A 26,053-nucleotide genomic window follows, 5' to 3' on the forward strand; every position below is an offset into this window, starting at 1 on the left:
AATATTTTACTTATGTTTTTACTGTAATGAATAACAGTCATTCATCATGGTAAAAACATAAGTCCATATTATGATAAAAAAAACTTACTTATCAAGTTGTAACAAATAAAATATGGCTTACATAAAACTTCCATAGAATGATTTTTATGAACAATGGTTTTAAACAATTCACCTGCCAACAAACAATTTAGCTGTTGCTTGTTGATAGCTTAAAACTAGTGTAATGAAGAGAAAATGCTACAAGTTTGAAATTATAATGATTCTATGGAAGCTTTATGTAAATCATATTATTTCTGTTTTATTTGTTACAACTGAAGAGGGGTATTTACAGCAAAAATGCATTTTGTAACAACAAATGAAATAATAAATACATGTATTGCTAAAATAGTGAATTAAGATTTTTAATTTGTTGCTGGAATCACACTGGACTTACAGTATTAGAAATGGACTTAATGTTGCATACTGGTCATTCCATGAAAATATGGTGTAAATCTTATTATTTTTTTCATAAGTAAAATGTTTTAAACACATTTAGAATTAATAAAAAACTGTTAGACTGATTTCATAAGTGTCTAAGCAATCATCTGAGAACTTACACAAGATAAAATAATGGTTTATACATATAAAATAGTTTCTAAAAATGTAAAAATACTGTTATTTTTATGTTTCTGAAAAGAATAATAATATTAGGTATCTAGAAGTTATAGAGTTATAGTCAATTATACAGTATGCACAGAGGACATTTTTCGAAAGTAAAATGTTTTAAACACATTTAGAATTAATAAAAAACTGTTAGACTGATTTCATAAGTGTCTAAGCAATCATCTGAGAACTTACACAAGATAAAATAATGGTTTATACATATAAAATAGTTTCTAAAAATGTAAAAATACTGTTATTTTTATGTTTCTGAAAAGAATAATAATATTAGGTATCTAGAAGTTATAGAGTTATAGTCAATTATACAGTATGCACAGAGGACATTTTTCGAAATTCCTCCCCAAGGGGAGAAGGAGAGGATTAGGTCTTAACAGTTCCATCAACAATGGAAGTGTCAAGTAACAATAAAAGTGTCAAGTAACAATGGAAGTGTCAACAATGAAAGTGTTACGAAACAATGGAATTGTTAAGAGAAAGCGATGTGCAAGACGCAGATGCAGTTTTTTTCGTTTTGTGAGAAATCGAACATATTTTTAGACCCATCTAAAAATTCTTTAATTAGTCTGGAAACAGGGGGATCCAATTCTTGCATTCTGTGAAAACGGGTAAGGTTGACTATAACATAATAATCTTAATCTTCGCTATCATTACTTTTGCCCAAGCAACACCGGGCCTACCTGCTAGTATATATACTGTATATCCAAAAGTCCTATGTGCATACTGTAAAGCAGTATTTTTACAATTTTTGTAAACTATTATTATCAAACAATTTAAGCTTTAGCTTCAGTTTCATTTAACACATATTCATTTCATTGTAGCAATACTAGTTTTAAAATAAATTAATCCAATAAATAAGATCATCAGAAAGTAACAAATGATGATGAACTGTATATAAAAATGAAATAAAAAAACTAGAGAGACATTTATTACATTATTAGATTGAAGATTTTGGATCTCAAAGAAATTAACAATTATTTATTATGACATCGTCACAATGTCAGGCTGAAATTTTTAATCATATTGTATTTTTATTTAATTGAAAATATATGCTCTCCACCTCATATTAGCAGCAGCTTACCTCTGCACATAATAATTTTCCTTTAACAATAGAGTTGTACCAGTCATCTATCCAACACCTTTAAGGGAAAAATTTTTGAATTGAAATAACATGACTTCTGGTTTGCATCAGAAGTTCATACATAATTAATAGGGGCCTACTGTCCCTAAGCTTTCCATATCCGGTCTTGTCTTTTACATGAAAGATCAGATATGGAACTCTGTTCTTGAGATTAAGTAAAGACAGATGGACGACAGTGAAAATTTATTTACAAGTTTTTCAAATTGCAGCCCGATAATAATTAACTTAAATTGAGTAGCATTGTAATTATTTTTGCAATTTATTACTGAAATTTGCAGTTACTAGGCTATAAATTGAAAAATTGTATAGACCTATAAATTCCCACTGTTGTGTGTCTAGCTGTCCTTCCTTCCTTTCTTTAGATCAAAGTCAAAACCAGATGTAGAAGCTTAGGGGCACGAAGCCACAATTAACTAAATATGAACTTCCGGTTTGCACCAGAAGTCACATTATTTCAACTCAAAAATTTTCTCCTGAAAGGAATTAGACTATTGTACAAGACTCTATTGTACCAAGACAGCACGACTCTATTGTAACAAGAAAAGTATGATGTACAGGGGCAAGACACTACTAATTTGAGGTGGAGAGTTTATATTTTAAAGTAAATAAATTAAAAATATGATTAAACATTGCAACCCAGTTTTGTGACAATGTCAGAATAAAATAATTGCTCATTCCATGATTAAAGTATCATCATCAATTTTATTGATACAACACTAGCAATAAATAAAGAATAAACAATCAGTGAAATTAAATCAATAATTTTATTTATTTCACAAATCAAATCTTAATTTTAACATTATAATTGTACTTGACAACAAAATTTTACTTCAAATAATTTTTTCAACTTAACAGAATTAAAACAAATTGTCAGAATTACAATATTCAATACTAAAACATCAAAATATCTTAAACTAACCTCATTTTGTGTAAGAAAATGCAAAGGTAATAACTGGTGATCAGCCGTCATCAATGGTAAGAAAACAACCTGTAAGTCATCACTGGTACGAATATTAGCACCTGCACCAAGCATATCACCAGAATCAGGTTCCATTGGTACTAAAGCTGAAAAGTGACCTCGAGTATAACCTAGAGAAATTGGAGATTTCCAGCAAAAGCTAGGTTCCCAAAGTAATGGAAGATATATACCTAAATTAAAAATATATATAAATAAAAATCCTGAAATAAGCATATACATAAAAATTCGTTTACAATTATCTTTTTCATCATAATTGTTTTTAATCATCATCAGAAAATATATTTTTCATAAACCTCTTTCATTACTTAAACATTCTTAAATAGAATTTATGAAGTTTGTATATAGGGTGCATAGGAAAGTCCATTTAACTGGAAAATTCTTGTGAACGGAGAGAGCTACAGCTATGCAAGTGAGGTAACGGTATAGTAAAGCGACTATGCCCGACCCAATGCATACAACAGCAGCGCCCCTAGTGGTGAAATTTGGAAGATAGGCAGTGCAAATCGAAAACAGATAGAGCAAACTTTCCAATTGGAAAGTTTTAGAACATCAATTAGTTAGTATGAAACAACATGTGGTTCACACAGATAAGATAAATTGTTGCCTGTATACCCAAAAATGTCCGAAAGCAATGCATGCCATTTTGTGTAAATGTTTGAAAGGAATAGCCATAGGTATGAAGAAATATGCACAATTTATTGCATAAAATACATACTTACATCAATACAGTTTGATAATAATGATGTGTATCATGAGCAATGACAAACTTTTCAAACATACTCGACATCAACTTGTTATCACTGTGTGACAGTTTTCCTTTCCTTGTTTTTTGTGTGATGTTATCAATCTGTGTGGACGTAAGTACGTATTTTATGCAATAAATTGTGCGTGTTTCTTCATATCTATGGCTACTCCTTTCAAATGTTTACACAAAATGGCATGCATCGCTTTTGGACATTTTTGGGTATACAGGCGACAATTTATCTTATCCATGTGAACCACATGTCATTTTGTACTAATTAATTTATGTTCTAAAACTTTCCAATAAGAAAGTTTGCTCTATCTGTTTTCATTTTTGATTGCACTGCCTATATTCCAAATTTCACCACTAGGGGCGCTAATGTTGTTTGCATTAGGTCGGGTGTAGTTGCTTTACTATACCGTTACCTCACTTGCATAGCTGTAGCTCTCTCCGTTCGCAAGAATTTTCCGGTTAAAGGGACTTTCCTATGCACCCTGTATACTTTATAAGAATCTTAACTAATTTTTCTTCAAAAATCTATTTTTTTTTTTATTTTTCACTCATTAAAAACTGAGCTTTTGAAAACTGATGTAATTCTAATTATATATTTAATTAAAATAGATTATTCAGCCCACCAGTGACAAAGTGGTTCCATTCCCTGAACACTGGGAGTTCGGTCATGGGTTCATGCCGTGCTCAGATGGGCTAGCCATGTGGAGTTTTCTGGGTTTTCTCCACATCTGTAATGCCTGAATAGGTGCCAGTTCCTCTTAAGATACCTCCTGAAAGGCATTATTTCCCTCGTGTAACACCTTTATCCAGAGCTGATAACAGGGTGGTACCACTGTGGTACTAACTTCCTCAAGACTCACCTTGGCGCACCCCTAATCATTAACTAACCTGCGCCAGATGCTTGCCAAAGTCAGGAATAACCGAATATGGCATGAAGAAGGAAACAGATTATTCCTGATGTCATTAGAAAATGTAGAATATAATGAGTGGTTTCAAATATACACATATTTAAAATCACTCATTTATGTAGTATAAAGATCAATTATGTACAATCAAATTAATTTTTCAACATGATTATATTAAAATATAAATAAAAATATTTATGTTTGTTCATACTAATTAAAATGTTCTTGATACTAGAAACTATGAGTCAGATGATCTATAACAAAAAAAAAAAAACACAATGTAGAAAAACAGAGGACAAGTAGAGAAACTAATGTACTTAATGATCTATATAAGTCATGAAATAAGTGATATAAAGTTTTAATATAACTGATATTACAATGTAATTATTATTTTATTGCATGTTTGAGTGTGCAATCTCATAATTTATTGTAATCAATATTTCTAAAATCACTTGTCACTCTAGACCACTCAAGTGCCCACTAACTCCCAGCCAAATTACGAAATTCCAATGACTAAGAATTTAGAGATATAATACAGTCGACCCCCCCTTAACATGGTAGATATGTTCCATTCTTTATGAAATTGATGTTCTAAGAGTCCTTGAATACATGAGCCAATCACAGCCCGGCACGTTTACGGACTACGGCTGTTTGAAAGGTTTTCTTCCATAAAATTAATTGATTCTAGACTAATTTGACTCAACATTTCCAAAATACATATAATTTTTTGGAAATAATCCATATAAACTATGCTATAAACAAAAAATTGTAGGATTACTTACCAAGTGTGCACCGTTCGATAACACCATTGCTTAAGCTTGTTTTCATCATGGAGCTTGTCATTGAATGGTGATCGCGTGCTTCCTGATAAATTATTTTTTTTTTCTGTGAAAAATTCGCTGAACTTTGGAGACATCAGCAATATAAATATAATTTTTATGGACATTAAATAATAAATGATTTTTAGTAGGTCCGCTGCTCGTTTAAACTCAATGGTTTGTACAATATCCACTATTGGTCTAGATTCGACCAATCCTGTCGCGACATGAGTCGGCAATGACGTTTTACCGAATTATACGAGTTTTTTTAGCATGTTTGTACGAATACTGTCGCAATTTTTTTGCCATCATATAGGTATCCGAACTATATGAACCCGTGTTATGGGGGGGTCGACTGTACTCATTTTATTGTTAAGTGGAAAGTCCAAACATTGAATAATTTTTTCTTTTTTAATAAAAATATTTAAAAATTTAGTTAAAAAATAAACTAAGAATATCTCTTCATTTCATCCTTTTGTATTTTATGGCATTATCAAGCCTGTTTTAATTATTTTTTAAGCAAAAGAAAAAATCCCTTTTAAACAAATCTCATTCTTCCCATAAAATATGTACTTCAATTAGTGTGAATTCACTTAGTGCAGTAATTTTCTGGAGAACATTAATCTATCTGAGACAATATTCTTGTATATCATTATAAATTGATAACTTTTTAATAAAAAGACAAACCTTCAAATCTTGCAAATCCTAAGGCTTCACCTCGAAAACTTTTGACATATTTTACTCCATAAACAATTATCGGACGTCTCAAAATATGTGCAAGAGTAAAAACATGCATTTGCTCTAAAGCAGAACCTGGCTGTGTGGCTAAGGACAAAAGCATAGCCCAATCTTCTTGCCACTGTGCTTCATCTAGTGAAAATTGTAGTAAATTTGCTTGCAAAGTTTCAGCCTCTTTCCATCTAGGATATAATCTAACAAATAAAATATATTAAATGTGACAGGAAAACTTTATAAATCATTTTAATAAGAATATTTGCAATTCTAATTCTTAAAATTTGAGTACATAACAAGCATTACTCTTACATTGATGCAGCTTCACATAAACTGTCTCCTAAAGATCTCCTTAAAGTATTATCACGATCAAATACTCCCCAAGTAGCTTGAAGAGCAGAATCTAACAAACAATCACCAGCACTTCTGTTCCACAAAGCATAAAGCCGTGAACCTAGCCTTTCCGTAAGCTCAAGACTCCAATTAATAATAGGTGACTCTTCTTCTAACTCTAAACAATTTATTACTATTATTAAATATTTTTATTTAGTTAATTTATTAAATAAATATGTAAATCTACCTTTTTGTACATCTCTATCTAAAAGTTCATCAAATAATGTTTGCTGTACAGGAGGAGAAAAATCTTCGATTTCTATTAAAAATTTAAAATCACATTAATATTTTGCATTTTCAAAATGGAAAAAAAAATTCTATTTAAGATTCAATATTTTAAAACTATTATTATTATTGACTTGAATCTGGAATTAACAATTTCAGATGCCAGGTTATTGTTATTCAGGAATTTAGTAATTTATATCAGTGCTTCATTTCAGCAACATTAATAATCAATTTTTTAATTTATATAAAAATTATTGCAAGCAGACTGTATATAGTTTTATAATATACATCTCATATTTAGTCACAAGCAATAAAGACAGATCAACTTACATAATATCCTTAAGCACTTTTTAAAATTACTGTTATTAAAATATAAAAATGTCAAGCTTTTACAGTTAGAAGAAAAAAACAAAAAACATAATAATATACTACATTATAATTATTTGTTTTCAAAATATTTAATTATTGTGGTAACTACACTTGCTTTTAGTATGTTGGATTATGCAATACTATAAAAGAACTAAAAATAAAGTAGAAAGAATGAAAAATTCCAAACAATGTCTTTTTGCTTCACTTCAAACAAGAAAGTGTTATCTGAGTTAATCTGGAAAAATCTGGAAATTTGATTGTTTCAAATTTTGTTTATTATAAAAAGACAATATAAACTACTACCTTATATGAAAGTTTTACTTTTTTCCTTGAATATATTATAAATGCCACATTATTATTTAAAACATTAAAACCATAGATTGAACAGAGAACTAACAATAATAATTAATTTTCAGAAATGCTCTTACAATTACTAAGACCAAACTGATAGAAAATGTCACTGAAGTCTGAAAGTTTGATTTGTTGATTGAATATTTACAAAAATACAAATTTGACGTATACAAAGAATTATTTATAAGTGCATCAAAATATTATATACAAAGGAGTGAGTTGTTTGAAAGTCAAGAACTGTTTGTATTAATTAATTAAGAAAAGATATCATCATCATATGTTACTTCAATTCTCCTTGACTTATTAGAGATAAATTTTTTTTAAATAAGTAATGTTAAACATTACATATTACTAAAGCATTCTAAAAAACTTAAGAACAGAAAATATCTATATATAGTTGTAGTTGAAAAATTTTATGGGATGAGGCAATTTTATTAATCTCAATTATCATAAAAAATATTGAAACAATATTTTCAAATATTAGAATAAAGTAATAACATTAATCTATTTATGGTTTAATTTGTTTTGTTAATTTTTATATTATATAATTTTTATTTGACATTTTGCCAATCAACTTTTCTTAAAGAATCCCTTAACTGATAATGGAGTTCCATTCTACCACTTGGTTGTGTGTTAATTTCACATGAAAATATTAAAGACATATTTAACATAATTATTGCTATCCAGAAAGAAAAAAAGAAATTAGTTATAGCAAATAGTTTTTTAAATACATCTTGTGTTAAATGTAATGTAGTAGTTAAAAGTTCATTGCCTTCAATAAAAGTACTTATATTTAAAAAGAATGTGACATCAATACACATCATTGATATATAAGCAACAACAACAAGTCTTCTATAATTTAAAAAAAAAAAATTATTTATAATCATGTGCATTCAAATCTAATTGTATTTACTAATTTTCACATCATTACTAATAATCAATAAGAAATATTAAAATTTTGTTGCAAGTTTCTCTGTGTTACTGTATTTTTGCTTAAGGATATATAATATATGATTTATATTTACATTGCAAAAAAAGTACACCATTGCTATAGCTATTTACAGTTTTACACTATTGCAAACTATCTGTACTCTCAGACTCTTTCATTTTAAAATAACTAAATTTCTGAGAGAGAGTATATATCTAATATTATAACAACAATAATGTCATATCATTTTAAATATCTATTCATTTCTCCACATATAACACTGAAGTACTTTACTTTATACGGAATGTTGCAGAAGTTTATAGACAAATACAATATAATCGTAAACAATGTCCACACTAGTCCACACTAAAATGCTTCAAAAGTACTTTTGTTTAGAAAGCAAGTAAATTTTTATATGATGCAAAAAGAATAAAAGTTGTTTAATTTTGTCTTATATTATAACACAAATAGATGCTACTAGCATATTGGAAAATATAATGCATGGCATCATTCTGTGATAAATGGCAATAAATGTGTTAATTTAAAATGAAAGTACTGATTATAGAAATTCATTTATTATTGCATATCATATCTAATTTCAGTATATTTGAAAAACTTATTTTACATTTAATTTTAAAGATTATTAATGAACTTATTTCTTAAACAATTTTAAGAATCATCAATTTAATAACAAAATTATAATACCTGCTGGAAGAGCAAAAGTAACAAATTCAGTTACAAAATAACATGAAAAGTCTCCTTTTCGCTGCTTTAAAGAAGCACTTATATGTCGTCTAATATCAGCTGCAATGTCTTTACTCATGTCAGATGGGACTCGTTTGGCTATAGGATGTGAAACACCCGAATTCGAAAGAAGAATTGGCAACAAATCTTCTCTCTTTAGAAGTAAATATAAAATTTTAATTTTTTAAATAAATTAAATAAAAAAAATTTAAATGCAAAATTTTTTTACCTGAAATCTAATAGCAAGATGAATGAGAGTATGACCAACATCAAAAGCTGATGGTCTTCCTAATAATGAAACTTCACTAGCTGTCAACTGACGTGTGGGATCACCACTCAATGATAAATATTGTATCACAGGTTCTGCATCACCATCAACAACACCTGTACAGGCATTTAACCAAGCCCAGTCAATCTCCCTTGCCTTCCTGCGTAATTGGCGTAATCTACGTTCCTCTAAATAATTATTAGGAGTATGACTACTAGAGGTAGATGATAACTGAAAATATACATATATACAAACATATATTATGAAAATATATTTTACTTTCATTTATTTTCAGTAATATAAAGTTAAAATTTTATATATATAAAGAAAACATACAAGATAAAAGATTCAATAAACTTTATCTACTTTATTATTCTTGTTATATATGAGCCATTCCCATTCACAAACCAAATCAATTAACTCCCTTACTTATGCAAAAAATGTAAAAACAGTATATCCTTGGAATAATCTTTATTACTTTATATGTCATTAGATCAGAGGTTCCCAATTTATTTTTATTACAGAACCCTTTTCACCTTAATAAGAAATGTTGGAACCTTGAAGATATCAAAGAATTAAAAACTACTTTGAAATTTTCAAATTTTAAATCAAATTTATTTTTTAAATTTACATTATTTGTGTGCAGTGGTGACAGAACAATTTCCTTTTAATATATATATATATATATATTGCAGGGATATGATAAAAGTGGGGATTTGGTCAAATCCCTAAGGGAGATGATCAATTCACTGAAGATGTTAAAATGACAATTCTATAGAGTCATTTCCCTAAAAAAAAATAAGTGATTTGATCAAATCCCTGTATTATTTTAGTGAAAAGATAAAATAAACAAGTCAGGACTTGCATAGCACTGCTTGTGCTAGTTACCCACCTCCTCGTCCCTTTAACAGGCTAGTTGCTGGCGACCTCTGGTGCACGCAGTTGCACAAATCATTATGTCACAATAGTCGCATGCATTTATATTTTATTTTCCTTGTGATTTGTACAATTATCAAAATAATGGCTTTGAATACAGGACAAAATCAGACTCAAACTGAATTTGTGTGTGAAGAAGAGTTCAATGAATCTATCAGGACATGTTTGCACGAGCGGCATGATAAAGAAAAACCGTTGTGGACTCGCAAAAGAATAGAAGAAGCTATCACAGCCATTGAACAATTTAAATTAGCACCAGTACTTAAGTTTCAATGGACAAATAAACAGTATTACTATGGGGAAAAATACAATCTAATGGAAGTAGGTACTAAAAAATCTTTGATTTTGAACAGAAAGTCTGACTCTGATCCAGTTGTGAAAATAGTGCCTGCAGAAGAATTTTATCACATACTTTGGGGAAACTCATTGGTTAACTGATCACAGAGGCAGAGATAAAATGCTGTATAGTTTGAAATCGCAATACTTTATACCCACTTCAGTTGTTCTGGAGTTTTTGAAACTGTGCACGGTATCTCAGTCTAAAAAAATTTCCAAGAAAAGGAATCATCGTTAGCCCAATTGTGTCCTGTGACTTCAACCATCATGACCAAGTGGATTTAGCTGACTTGCAGTCAACCTCAGACAGAAATTACAAATCGTTATTACATTACAAGGATCATGCAATGAAATTCAGCTTTCTACGGCCATTGACTTCGAAAAGAGCATCTGAAGTAGCGATGGAGCTATTAAAAATCTTTCTAGATGTAGGTTGTCCTCATATATTACAAAGTGACAACAGCCGTGAGTTTACGGCTGTTGCCATACAAAAACTGACATCCCTGTAGCCAACAAGTAAAATTGTAAATAGTAGGCCTAGACATCCAGCAAGCCAAGGATCTGTTGAACAATTGAATCAAGATGTCAAAGTTATGTTATGTGCTTGGCTTATGGACAATGACACAAATAATTGGGCTACAGGTTGTTACTTTGTTCAGTTTCAGAAGAATTCCTCTTTTCATCATACCATTCAACAATCACCTTACAAAGCCTTATTTGGAACAGAACCAAAAACAGGACTCCAATCTACTCATATTTCAAAGGAGTTGTTTGAGCTTGTTACTGAAGAGGACTTGGATCAGCTTCTTAAACAGCAACATAGTGACAATACTTTGACAAAGAATTTACCAGCAACACAATTAATGAACAATGATGACGTTTCAACTTCAGAAATTAATCCAGAAGCTGAATTAATTAACTACAATGCTTCAACTACTAAATTTAGAGAATCTACCAGCAACTGAATCAATAACACAGCTCGAACCAGTTTAAAACTCTACAACACCTGTACTGCCAGTTAAAACATCCATCTGTACTGTTAATAGAATCAAAAACAGAAGCAGTTGACAGTGAAGTAAAACTACATTGTGTTGTTTGTGGAACAGAATCTACTAGATTCTGTTCCACAAACAACACAATGTTCCATTCATGCAACATTTGTAAAAATCCAGTACATTCCAGTATATATGGTAATAGCATAGTAGAAGAAGGATATGGATCAAAAATTTTATGCTACTTATGCCAAAAAAAAAAGAAAATTATAGATCAAAGGAAACATGCTGCAAAATACCTAAAAATATCAGCTAAAAAAATGGAAGATTTTTCATTGAAGAAATTTAAGGTGTTAGGGAATTGTTCAGTTTTGGTTGATGTACAGTACCTAAGGTAGATAGAGGTCCATTAGACGAAAATAATATTACAGGGATAGTATTAGATTAAAAAAATGGTTTATACCAAATTGGTACTTCAGCTGGCATTATAAAGGATTGGTTTCCTAGAAACACTCTTCAAATAGCTACTACCACATTTACCGAAACCATCCCACTGATAAAGCTAAGTTTGCGAGAAATTTGATGGAAAATTATCTTTATTCGGAGGTCAAGGGTTTAAGAAATATTCCTGTGAAAAATCCAAGGTACAATGCAAAACAAATAAATGTGCCTGTAAAAAAAGTAATGTCCTCTGTAACTCCAGGTGCCACAAATCTACGTGTTTCAATAGAAATAAATTTGTCATTACAGTAGAGCCTCGAAAACTCGGCACTCGATAACCCAGCACTCCGGATAACTCGGCCACACCCTGGCAGGGCAAAAAAATCCGTAGTTAATTAATTTTCATTATGGACAGCTTTATGCCTCATAAAGTATTTTTCTGGGGTCTGTCTTATCAGGTAAATTACTGTACACTGTGTATTCATTAATTTTCTTTTTCATGTAGTAATGGCTCTGCCTTCATAAAGTCGTACTTTTCCTTTGTTTAAGGATATTTGGGCAGTTTATTCTTTGTTGTATTCTCAAGCAAACAATACATACAAGTATAGTACAGTATTTTCTGAGGACTCTACACTCGTACTTATTTTTTTAACGCCATTCCCGATAACCCGGCATTTTCACAAACTCGACCACCCTTCAGTCCACATTAGGCCGAGTTTTCGAGGCTCTACTGTACCTCTATCTTTTCACATAAGTATTTCTTACTTTGTTGTTTCATTTTTTGTCATTTCACAAAACCAGTTTAGAGATTTGATCAAATCACTTCATTTAATTAGGGAAATTTTAACATCTTCAGTAAATTGATTTGGAAAAAAATAGGATTTCGATATGATAAAAGTGGAGATTTACCAAATTCCCACTTTTATCATATCCAAATCCCTGCAACATATATACAGATTTAAAATTAAGAATATATAAAATAATGATTTCCAAACTGGTTAATAATGTTTAGTTAAAGTATTTGAAAAATATTTTCTCAGTTTTTATTTCATTTGCAAATGTATTATATTTACAGCATAGTAATAATAATAATAATTTGTTTTAAGTTACTATTTTTTTTTATTTTCAATTCTTTTTGTTCTGTGGACTCTAAGAAGAGTCAATCAAGTCAATCATGGTTTCAGGTAGGCCTCAATGAAAGTGACCAGTTGGTGAAGGGCAAGACCCAGGACAGACTGCCCATGGAAAATTTGAGAGGCTGCTGACCCAGTCTTGAACATAGGACTTGCCAGAACAGTAGGCTGATACCTTACCTCTTCAGTCATCTTGGTCATCATTCATGCTAAGCAAGAAGGATACATCTATCCAAACAATGCTTGATAAAAGATTTTTCCAGATCCATTTTCACTTGTTTTGTAACTCATTTCATTAATAAAATTTTTTTAGCCTACTTGCTTTTCATTATACTTTATATTTCTAAATATGTAGTTAAAATATAGTTAAAAGGTCAAAATTAAGTCTTTTGACAAATATTCCAAAATATCATGGATAAATTTTATAATTTTTCTCATTTCTTTTAAACCTCAAATTTAAAATGTATATACAGGTAACCCCCGTATAACACGGCACTTCTATAGCACGAATTCGCTCTAACACGGTTCGAGAATTGGTACCATCTCCCGTATAACACGGTACTTTTATAGCACGGATTCACTCTGACACGGTTCGAGAATTGGGTAAAACCCTCGTACAACAGGAAATGTAATAAATTTTTACATACTTAAGTAATAATAGTTCACGAAAATTATTATTTTCGTGAACTATTAGTACTTAAGTATGTAAATTTTCTCTTCTCGCCTTCTGTCGATACACGTGGTCCTTCTCGAAACTTGTTTCAATGTTGCCAGATCGCGACGCTTCTGCTTCTGATGTTGCCGAATGTTTTTCCCTTATTCCATACTTGCTTTATTCTTCATAAGTGCTTAGCACCATATAAGGAAATTTATAAAGACCTTTTAACTAGAAGCAAGCAATCTAAAATTACATACATTTTGCAAAAGGTAAAGCATGGATCTGAAGATAATGCAGAAAAATGCTCAGAGGATAAGGATAACTTGCCAAAAAGAAAACGCTCTCGGTTAATTAATAGTGTTTTTAGTGATGACGAAGAAAACATTGTTTAATTTATATTAATATGTATCACTTAAAAAAATTTTAATGAAGATATTTATCTTAATTATGAAAATATACTAGCATGTTTTTTAATTTTTGGAACCTAACCCTCCTTTTCGTACTAGTTCTTTGTTTCGCATAACACAAATTCACATAACACGGCAATTTTTTGGAACGTAACTACCGTGTTATACGGGGGTTACCTATATAACACGGTACACCATACGGGGGAGTAACCTGTATAACACATATACACACATCATATTTTCACAAAATTACCAGCATGCAAGTCTATCTGGGAAGATCATGAAATCAGATATTTCCATATGATAAAAACCAGTATGCTGCTTTAAATTTTACCTTTGCAAGTACTCTTTGTGAAATAATCAGAAAAAGAAATTTCTGTTATCAATATATTAACTTTTTACATGTATATATAAAAAAAAAATTGAAGTATATCTGATATATGAAAAATATTTATAGTGAAAAACAAACTATTCAAAAGTTGATATCATTCTATTAAGGTATTTTTATAATGTATAAATTATAACAGATTAAATAAATCAATATTTAATTAAATATTCTTATATGAAGAATCAAACTATTCTAAATTTAGACTGCCTCCAATTCTGTTTATTGTGTAAGAATCAAATCATGCATTAACAAAAAACATTTATAAATTTCATTATAATCAATTTTTAAAATTTACTAACTTGTCTTTCAGTTGCTTCAGACATCTAATATTTCGGCGATTGCCATTATTAGTATTACTACAGGTACTTAATGTTCCTGGTGGAGATAAGTGCTGATTATATTCTTATATGAAGAATCAAACTATTCTAAATTTAGACTGCCTCCAATTCTGTTTATTGTGTAAGAATCAAATCATGCATTAACAAAAAACATTTATAAATTTCATTATAATCAATTTTTAAAATTTACTAACTTGTCTTTCAGTTGCTTCAGTACATCTAATATTTCGGCGATTGCCATTATTAGTATTACTACAGGTACTTAATGTTCCTGGTGGAGATAAGTGCTGATTATTATCGTTATATAAGATATGAGTTCTGCCTTTGTTTTCGTCATCAGGAGAAATGTGTCTTGATGTAGTTGAATCTATTTTAGGACGATTAGTATGACATAATATACACTGAAAATAAAATTAGAATTTAATTGAAATATTTGTAAAGATCACTGTTAATGAAAATATACAGAAAATTTAACGATGATATAATCAAAGACTTGCAATTAACTATTCTAAAACAACACTTACAACTTTAGCAAAACAGCAAAACAATTACAAACAAATTATATTTTTAAAATTTATTTAGATTATAAAATAAGTTTTAAAAAACAGAAACTAAAGTAAATATAGACTTTATACCAACTTATAATCACTTTAAACCAAACTTATCAATTACATTTAAAATGATCATATTTAGATTCAAGATTTAAAAAAAAAGCAAACTAAAGAACAACTCATAAGATCTAAATAATACTTTCCTATATACAGAAAATAGCAGCTGAATTTCGATATAAACTCAGGATCATTGAAAAAAATTATAAAATGTTAGTTCACTCTATTCCAAGATAATAATCCGTATGAAAAAATAAAAAAAGACCTAACAAAAATAGTTAAAGATATGTATTTGAATAATAAAATTAATCAAATTGATAAAAATAATAGAATCCAAACACTAAATATACGGTTAAAAACACATAAAAAGAAAAATACAGACCCATAGTAGATTTCAGGTACTCTGTACAATTTAGAAAATTATATTAAAAAACAATTGAAAAATATTGAGGGATCCACAAATACTATAAAAAATGCTGATGAAGTTATTAATATAATTCAAAAAGAAAAAACAGACACATTAATTAGTTTAGACACAAAAAAGATGTACCCAAACATAAAATGGGAATTAACTGAAAAAGCCTAATCCAATTAAAAACAAGCCAAACATTAATGAACCTTATAAAAGAAATTATTTTGAAGCCTGTAACAATTTTTATACACAAACAGATGGGGTCAAATATGGGGCCAAAATCAGCTGAAATAGTAATGAAAGATATTGATAAAAAAAATAGAAAACATTTCCGGTGTAAAAACCGTAATGAGGTATGTGGATGATTACTTATTGATATAACAAATGAGAAGATAATTTTAAATACAATAAATAATATAAACCAAGATATAAAATTAGAAAAATATAATAAAATTAATTTTTTGGATATCACTATAACAAATGAAAAAGAGAAATTTTCATTTAAAACGTATAAAAAACCATCTAATGTTAATAATACAATCAGTTATTACTCACATACCCCAATAGCTATTAAAAAGAATACAGTAGAGCGTCGTTTATCCGAAACGTCGGTTATCCGAAGGAATTCCAGTCGATAAATTTAAATTTTCGCCAGTGCTGTGGCGCTGTAATCTTTGGCTATGTCTTGGGCTACTCAAATATTTTACGTTTTTGATACTAANAGATAAAAAAATAGAAAACATTCCTGCTATAAAAGCTGTAATGAGATATGTGGATGATTACTTATTGATTTTTAATAATAAAATAACAGATGAGAAGATAATTTTAAATACAATAAATAATATAAACCAAGATATAAAATTTGATATAGAATTAGAAAAATATAATGAAATTAATTTTTTGAATATCACTATAACAAAAGAAAAAGAAATTTTTATTTAAAACATATAAAAAACCATCAAATGTTAATAAGACGATCAATTATTACTCACATACCCCAATAGCTATTAAAAAGAATACATATATAATGGAATTAAAAAAGATATACAAAAGAACAACCAACAAAAATGAACACGTAATAGAATTAAACGAATTAGATCATAAATTCATCCTCAATAGTTATCCAAAAAAAATGTTAAAAATTTGGCACACACAATATTACAAAAACAGATTTAATATAAAAAATAAAAAAGAAGGAAAAAATTTTAAAGCTTTCCCTTATATAACTAATATTTACGATAACTGTTCAAAACTTTTAAACAAAGATAATGTGATTTTGGCCCCATTTTTGACTAATAAAATTTCACAAGCTATTCATAAAATAGGAAAACATAAAACCAAAATTGATAAAAAAACTGGCACAGTTTATAAGATAAACTAACTGTCAGAATCTGAAAGAATACATAGGGGAAACAGGAAGGACATTAGAATTATGGCAGCTTCATGTTCTTTTATAGAACATGAAGCTACCATAAGACTAAAACATAATAATTCCCCTTGGTTCAACCACATCAAAAATAACAACTGCCATATAGATAGAAATAATATTAAAGTCCTACACTATGAAAAAGATATTTATAAATGTAAATTCAAAAAACACACAGAAATAATAAAATATAATAAATGATAATTTAATAAATGTGTCAACTGGAATGCAAATCGACCAACAATGGTATACCATAATAGAGGGCGCTAAGATAGATTAGTTACATCATAGGGATTACACATTGTTGTGGAAAAAAATTTTGTTGTATTCTTAATAGTTTTTTAAAAAAGTTGTATAACGTATACTGTCAAAATTTCTGAAAGATAATATGCATTTAATTGGAAAGAAATCTGTATGTATATTTAATTTTTAAAATGTTCATTGTAAAATATTACTAAATGTTATAATTTATAATTACTAGTGTAACAAGCGGTACATTTTTATGATGTAACAAGATACAAGCTTTTAAAGCAATTTAACTAGAAAGAAATCAGTATGTATATTTAATTTGTTTAGTTTTTTATAAAAAATTTAAAAAGTTACTATATGTTACGATTTGTACGTTATAAGGTAGCGACCAGTGCCATTTTTACAATACAAGATATAAGTAAGCCCTTCGAGTAATTTTATAAGATGGTAAAAATATTGTAAACGGGACTAAANTGTAAAAAGTTACTATATGTTATGATTTGTATGTTATAAGGTAGCAACCAGTGCCATTTTTATAACACACGATACAAGCCCTTTGAGTAATTTTATAAGATGGTAAAAATATTGTAAACGGGACGAGAGTTGAGAAATGGGTAAAACCCATTTCTCAACTCTCTTTTGGCATTGTTATGCTATTGGAAAACAAGTATTTGTATGTAGGAGATAAATAAAAGAAAATAAATATTTATTTTTGAAATACCTCATCATTGCAAAATGAAGTCACACATTGTCATATAGCATGAATCTACTTCATTTTCTTTTGAAAAGCTCTTATTTAGTAAATTCTTTTAATAAATTAATCCATTTTAGAAGTATCAATTAAATATTTACTCAGTTTACAACAAAATTTCTCTTTTGCTCTTACTGTAAATAATGAAAACGATTTGAATGACAAAACTTCCAAACAAATTGAATACAAATTATGAATTAATTTATAAAGGAACAATCAGATGGCTGTTACATGCACATTGAACCATATGCTTATAGGCTTCTATATATTTAAATGGACACAGTTTCAAAACTTACATGTTAAGAATCCTAACCAGGGAAGTTAAACATTAAAATTTATCTTTTTTCAGATAGTAATTTAGTAAATCTTAATAATAATAAAATATAAGCAGTCTCCTGATTTTCAGAGCTAATACATTTCTAAAAATGTGTACAAAATTAAATATCTGAAAGTTAAACAGCAGAGTTATGTTATAAAGAAATTCCATTTTCAGAAAGTAAAAAAGAAAAATTAATGTAGGAAAGTTGAAGTTTTTTTTATATAACAAATATGACACATAAATTATTTGTCATAGTCTTATATCAATACCGTTTTGTCTGTATTTTAGTTAATTAACTTTTTAAATTAATTTTTACTTGTTGCTAAGTTTTTAATTTAATTAAATATCTGAAGACAAAGTCCTTCCAAAAAAGGAACCACCATTTATTATCTTCATATTCCAGACTATATATTCTTGGCGACTGACCTTCTAATTTAGGCTACTGGCCACCAAAAAGTCCTTTTAATAACACAAAAATACATCCAGTTAAAAATACAAATTTTTTAATAAAAGGAATTGGTGGTATATGGACATCATCTAATTTCTATGTAGGTAAAAAGCCGAAACAACCCCAAGAAGGTATGATGGAAACTAGAAGACTTCCATATATCACCAATTCCTTTTTAAAACAACTTGTATTTTTAACTGGATGTACAGTAGAGCATCGATTATCCGAATCAATTGGGAACTGGGGTTGTTCGAAAAATCAATTTTTCAGATAACCAATAAAGTACAAAAAAGTATATTAACCTATCCCATGTTAAAATTAATTCAAATCCTGGCACATCCTTAAGTACCCTCTCATGGTCACGTCAGTGCTGCCAGCTAAAACATGTGCACCAACAAAAATAATATTGGAGTAGTCCAAGTCATAGCCAAAGTTTGCAGTGCCACAGCACTAGCGGAAATTTAAATTTGCCTACTGGAAAGCTTTCGGTTAATTGATGTTCAGTTGATCGACATTCGGATAATTGATGCTCTACTGTATTTTTGTGTTTTTAAAAGTACTTTATGGCGGCCAGTAGCCTAAAACAGAAGGTCAGTTGCCAAGAATGTATAGTCTGGAATACAAAGATAATAAATGGTGGTTCCTTTTTTGGAAGGACTTTGTCTTCAGATATTTAATTATAATTATTGCCATCGGACAAAAATTTGCAAAAAGTTTTTAATTGTTGAATAAACATAGGCTAGTATATGATAAATATGTTGTTGGTTGTGTTTGAACCAAATGTTAGACTAGGTGTTTTGTAGGAACATGAAACTGAACTCTGTACACTGAAAACTAAAACTGTGCAAAAAAAGGGTTTAAAACTGCTCTAAATCTAAAATAAAAAATTGTCATAGAGAGCAATGTAAATTGACAGCAATTGGAAACTCAACTAACATGTAGCACCCAACCATATTGCAACTGACAGTTAGCCCACAGACTTTATGATAAATTTTGACCTTGGCCCATAGATTGAATTTCAAAATTCCAGCTTCATCACATCATCAGCCCTGCCAAGTTATACATATTTGCAAAAGATCTTGTTTAGTGGTTGTAGAGTTGGCTTTAAACTTTGATCACAGACAAAACGTTTTCTGATCTATGCAGTAACTGACCTATCCACTCAATAAAACAGTAAAAATTAATTTCTACAAATGTTTTTGATGATGTTAGCAGTCAGATTTTAATATTGATGTCACTTAGGTTTATGACAATTTAGCTAAAAAAATCAAATACTGCACAAGTAATATGCAGGATATAAAAGCTGCATTCAGTTTAAAAAGTGCAAAATTCTAAATCTGACATATGAAAAGTAACAGAAAATTCAAAGTATTATGAGTTTATTGTATAAAAACATGTTAAGAATCAACTGTAATAAATTTACTGTATAAAACATTTAGATTTTAAGCAAGTTTTGTTTACACATTTTTATAACAGTTTTTAATCTATTAATGATATATTTCATATGATATACTGTATATTTCATATGATAACTTTTAATTACAGCATTTTATGTAAAATTTAACTATTGTATAAAATGTTACATTTTAACTATGTCAATCTGCAATTAATTTTACAAAAACTAATTTCTGTTTGATTCTTATTCAGTTTTACATTCATCTCTTATCATGCTCGCTTAACTTAATATCCAAGATTCATTAGCTTTAAATATAAGATGGTCAACAATTTTAAACACCCAGGATCCCTGCCCACTTGGAAATTTACTGCTTATGAAGTTTCAATAAGTCCCTTCCTTATTTTAATTGTACCATATAGTTCCCACTGCATTGTCTGCTGTCTTCTATGCTTTTGTTCATGGGCTATCAATCTTGTTTGTCTGTTGCACTGTACTTATACATTTTCAAGTTTTCTAAATTTATAAGAAATTTATGTTTTTTTAGAATTTATATATTTAAAAATTTTTGTTAAATTTAAGACTTCTAAAAATAGTAAATATGAGTAGTTAAGATCTGCAATCATTCAAAAATTGTTTAATCTGATACTCTTCTGTAACAGATATCATTTTTCAAATTTTTTGAGCTGAAACTGTTCTCAAGATAGAACAAAAACATTTCTCAATAAAATTAATTTTTATTGCAAAATGTTTCAGGATACCACTTGTTTTCTCTTTATAAAAGTTTGATTCAAGTAAACAAAATTAAAGTTATATATTTCTTGAAATCTCATGCTAATATAAAAATACAAATATTTTTCAAATTTATAATTTTAATGATGAAATCTGATGTTTAAATTTATATAAAGACAAACATTAATATTGAGACTGAAAACTCCTAAAGTAGCAATCAAAAACATAAATAATAAACAAGTGAAGACAATGAAGGACTTACTAATATGTAATTTTATAAGATAATCAAATAGAATAATATTCATTTATCAGTGATTATTTTTCTCTCAATAACAGACTTTTTGGCAAAATTTTATATATCCTAGGTAAATATTCACTATATTTAAATAATTGATCTTAAAAAAGAAAACCATGGAGAATACAAACATTCCTTGAAAACAAGCCATTTTCAGTTTGTCAACAAAAAAATATATTCATGATATTAGCTATGAAACACACTCATTTCTAAAATTTATTCAATTTTGATCTAACAATATTGAATTGGAGTAGGAACATTATTATAATCAAAACTGAAGTTCTAAAAAACAGTTGAATGATGAAAAAAATAAAAATTTTTATTAATAATCTATTGCTGAAAGACTTTTCCTAATGTAATTGAAATAAATAAATGAATAAATTTTTAAAATCTCAAATATATTAAAAATCTAATGGAGTACTATGATAAAACTGAAATTGCAAACTTCGTTTACCTAATTATTTGACCTAAGTTTAATTGGTTAGAAAAATACCTTAATAGAGAAAAATATCATCAAAACATGTATCATTTCCAACCATAGGTGTCTGCAGAAAATTTTTCCAGGAGGGCAAAGCTTGGAGACAAATAATTACATCAATAAATTTTTAAATTTTTTTGGGAGATTTTTCCCAAGTACTGCATCAAAGCATCCCATGGTTAAGGATATAAAGTTACAAACTCAATCACTTTTATGATTATAACTTGTGGAAGTTTTTACTCAATCCTGGGGAGGGACAAGTGCCCCATTTACCACTTTTTTATTGACATTGAAGTTTCCAACAACTATATTTGAGACACTTCTAATTTTTCAGTTATGATGATTGAAACTGATATTTTAATAAAATTTTATTTTTCATTTATGTTTTTTTCTTAAATTGAAAACTTTTAGTAGATAATAACATTTATATTCTAAATAAGGANTTGCTGAAAGACTTTTCCTAATGTAATTGAAATAAATAAATAAAGTTTTATTTCGTAAATTTAAAGATATTAGAAAGTTTGCATATAGTTTGTGAGAGAGTTATACTTATAACATTATGACTTTTCATAGTGTTTTAAGTATAAAAAAAGTCTTCTATTATGAGCTTACATTATAAAGTTGTAATAGTAGCCAATCAAAGTAGCTTAAAATGGGGTCAATAAAACATAGCAAAAAACCTCATCACTTTTTTCAAACTTACTGAGTAAGAGGAGGACACAACTTCATTTTTCTGACACTAAAATTTATAAATAATCTGAAAATAATGTTTGAAACATTTTTGATATTAAATCTATTAGTTTGATATAAGCATTCCAGTTCCTTAGCAGTTTTCTGTATAGATTTATATACATAGTGATTTTCCAATTCTTCCAGATCAAGGCTTGAATGATATTCAGATCAGTATAAGAAATTCTATAATGATCACTGAATGATCATTACAATATTTCTTAATTAATAATTTAATTTTTGTTTTGTTACTTATTTAATTTGAAGTTATAACTACCATCTGTCAAAAGCCTTTATTTTCAAAATGTATCATAAATATAATGAGTACTCATATAAATGCCATCTATAATATTTAATATTACACTATATATAAACTTGTAAAGCATAAAAGAAAATATCACTGCATAAACTCTCTATTGAAATAAATAGATCAATAAAATATGTTTAATTTATACATATTTCAGGCAGTTATTTTGCTTTATAAATAAAAACATAGTAAGGGCTCTGTAAATTTTTTAAAATTTTAACTAGAGTCCTGGATAACTCAACATTCTGTAAAACTCAACATGTTGTTCAAAAAAATAAGTGATCTAATTTCTAACTCTATAACTAAACACTAGGATCAAATAAGTTATCGTTATTCACTAGCATCAATTTCGCATATTAAAGCATATACAGTGGATTCTCAATCTATTGTTTTTGGCAGAAGTTGGAGGAAAAAATGACTGATGCAGGAAAATGATTGACATGGGAAATTTATGATATTGATGCTTTTATTGTTTATCTCATATGAAATGTGTATTTTTCAGTGATAGAATATATGATGCCTTTCTATAATACTAAACGATATGGAGTATGTGCACAGACATTCATTTATTCTATATTTTAAAAAATTGTTAAGAATACTGAAATTTGTTTTATTTTCTTTTGGTAAGAATACTTAATGTATTGACTCTTTTCTTGCACTTGAAGATGATACCATAGAAGTGTTGAAAATATTAGTGAAATTATAAATTTTTGTCACTTATGATGTGTTGATTCTCTTACAGAAAAGGGTTCTGATTTTTCTCACTTGTCCAGACATGATCTCTTCTACCTCAAGACAATGCAATGTTGCCAATTGTATAGGAGAAAATCATTGTATTTCCTATTAACTTTGAAATTATTGTATTTCACTTAAATTTATTGTACATCTATCTTGATCCTTTATACAGGGATGCACAACCTTTTCTGAAGAAGGGCCAGGTTAGGATTCAGTTTACCGACCAGGAGGCCAGACCATTTTACAACACTTTTTGTTACATTCTAGATTCTGATTGGTATAGTCGAAGGAGGTGTAGTTTTGACGGCAATTTTCCCAGGCTTCAGATTCTTGGTTACTTTAATTAGATAAAGCCAAATCTTTCAAGCCAGAAAGTGCCAATCTGAGCTTAAGTAATAGTTTTATTGTCCAATCAAGTGGAAAAGGTTCTCCATAGACTTAACATAGGAAGGGTTTGTTTCACTGCATTAAAGTAACAGGACCCATATCACAACAGAGTGAATAATCCATAGACACACTTGAAAGAAGGGATTTGGCCTGTACCTTTTGCAGGCCACATAAACATTGAAAGGGGCAGTATGTGGCCCCCGGGCCACAAGTTGTGCATCCCTGCTTTATACTTGCACCTTATATCCACAGAAATATTATCAAGGTTCTCCCTAAGTCAGAATCTCGTAAACTTTTCATCTGCAATCCCTTCTTACAACAAAAAAGTTTTTAGACTCCATTTAGCAATGAAATTTTCATGACACACCCTTATAATATATGATGCAAAACAAACCTCTGAATAAGCATAAGCTAAAATTTACATTTTTTTCATACAATTTCAACATACCAAACATTAACAGATTATTATTAACAAATATGTAACACATTCCTTTATATACCATACTTAGTTCATATGAATAAACCTTAGTTTTTCCAAATTTTCGTCACCATCTAAAATTTTTTGTCCACTCCTCAAGTAATTGCAACTCTCTATGCCAAAAAAGTTTTAGTTCTAGACAATTCACTAGATGGAAACTTCTCTAAAAGTACTATATTAATACATTTTATTACATTTTGTACAAGTAGAAGCATAATGGCATTTCAAGAGAATATTTATTTGCATAAATTTTCTTTTCACATCAATTTGGGTATTTTATCAGTAGGTGTAAAAGTATAGCAGTTAGTAGTCTCAAAAAGTATAACAAAGGTGCACTTTAGAAATCAAGAATATATCAATCTAAAAACTTCCCAAAAATTTAGTAGCCCTCTGGCAGCAAAAAAAAAACACACACACAATATCAATGAAAAGGTGATATGTAAAAAAGGAACTGCAAACTGGTTTTTTCAAAAATTAACGGCTGTTTTCAGAGTAAAGCATATTACACCTGAAGATGGCCTATTCTATTAGGTTGAAAATGTCAGTGTTTTATTTAATAAACAATTCTCAGTAACAGAAGATGTATTGATAGTTCATTAAGTATCTAAAAATCTGAGTTTGATATTTGGTTAGTAAAATGGCAGCACTGGCCAAGAATTATAAACAGTATAGGAAATTGACATTGAAGATTGTAAAGGTAAAGCATATTTATGAAATTATCATATAAAACCCTATTATCATTCAGACATTATTATACATCTTATGTATTATAATCTTATATTACAGGCTTATCTTATGGCACCTGAAATAATTGTACAAATATGATAATTATCATACGGACAACCCTGAGAAAATGTGCTAATTTTCCCAGTGTTTCCAGGCTTTAAGAGTAAATGTCACCAATAAAAAACCGTATTTTGTAAAGCAGTAGACAAAAAGTAGCCAAAAATCACAATAAAAACTAGTTAGCTGTAGTCGATGGGTTTAACTATTAAATTTGATATGCTTTTATTTTTAGTACATGAAAATCTGTGTTCAAATTTAGCACCCTCTATTGTGAGTAAAACAATTGATGCAGGATAACATTTTTCTTTCAGTTAAAATACAGAACAAACATTGCAGGAATGAAGAATATGCAAAAAATTAACATTATGTATGTGGGTCCTTATTTGGGACTGGAGAAAACAACTGATAGATGCAGGAAAACAATTGATATGAGAATGATAGCTTGAGAATCCATTGTAATCTTTTTTCCAAGGTACCACTGCAAAACACACATGGCAAATGTAACTAACTTAAAAGTAGCAACTAAATAGCCAATATTTTTTAAAATTAAAATTTAACTACAAGTAGAAATAGTCACTATTGGTATGTAGTTAATGTGTATATGAATTTTCATATATAAAATACCTA

General features: G+C 28.7%; 1 protein-coding gene across 1 annotated transcript in view; it reads right to left on the reverse strand.

Moving 5' to 3' along the window:
* LOC111626507 (ubiquitin thioesterase ZRANB1-like) overlaps nt 1-26,053 on the reverse strand; it is a 48,776-nt gene that overhangs the window by 2,339 nt on the left and 20,384 nt on the right. Inside the window, exons 3-9 of the mRNA XM_023369905.1 lie at nt 15,088-15,294; nt 9,226-9,495; nt 8,958-9,150; nt 6,567-6,638; nt 6,299-6,497; nt 5,942-6,186; nt 2,718-2,947 (exon numbers count right to left, since the gene is read on the reverse strand). Of these exons, the coding sequence (XP_023225673.1) occupies nt 2,718-2,947; nt 5,942-6,186; nt 6,299-6,497; nt 6,567-6,638; nt 8,958-9,150; nt 9,226-9,495; nt 15,088-15,294 (1,416 nt within the window). The remainder of the gene's footprint in view (nt 1-2,717; nt 2,948-5,941; nt 6,187-6,298; nt 6,498-6,566; nt 6,639-8,957; nt 9,151-9,225; nt 9,496-15,087; nt 15,295-26,053) is intronic.

This window comes from Centruroides sculpturatus, unplaced genomic scaffold (assembly GCF_000671375.1).
Source record: "Centruroides sculpturatus isolate CEXI.00-Female unplaced genomic scaffold, Cexi_2.0 scaffold159, whole genome shotgun sequence".
Lineage (NCBI taxonomy): Eukaryota > Metazoa > Arthropoda > Arachnida > Scorpiones > Buthidae > Centruroides > Centruroides sculpturatus.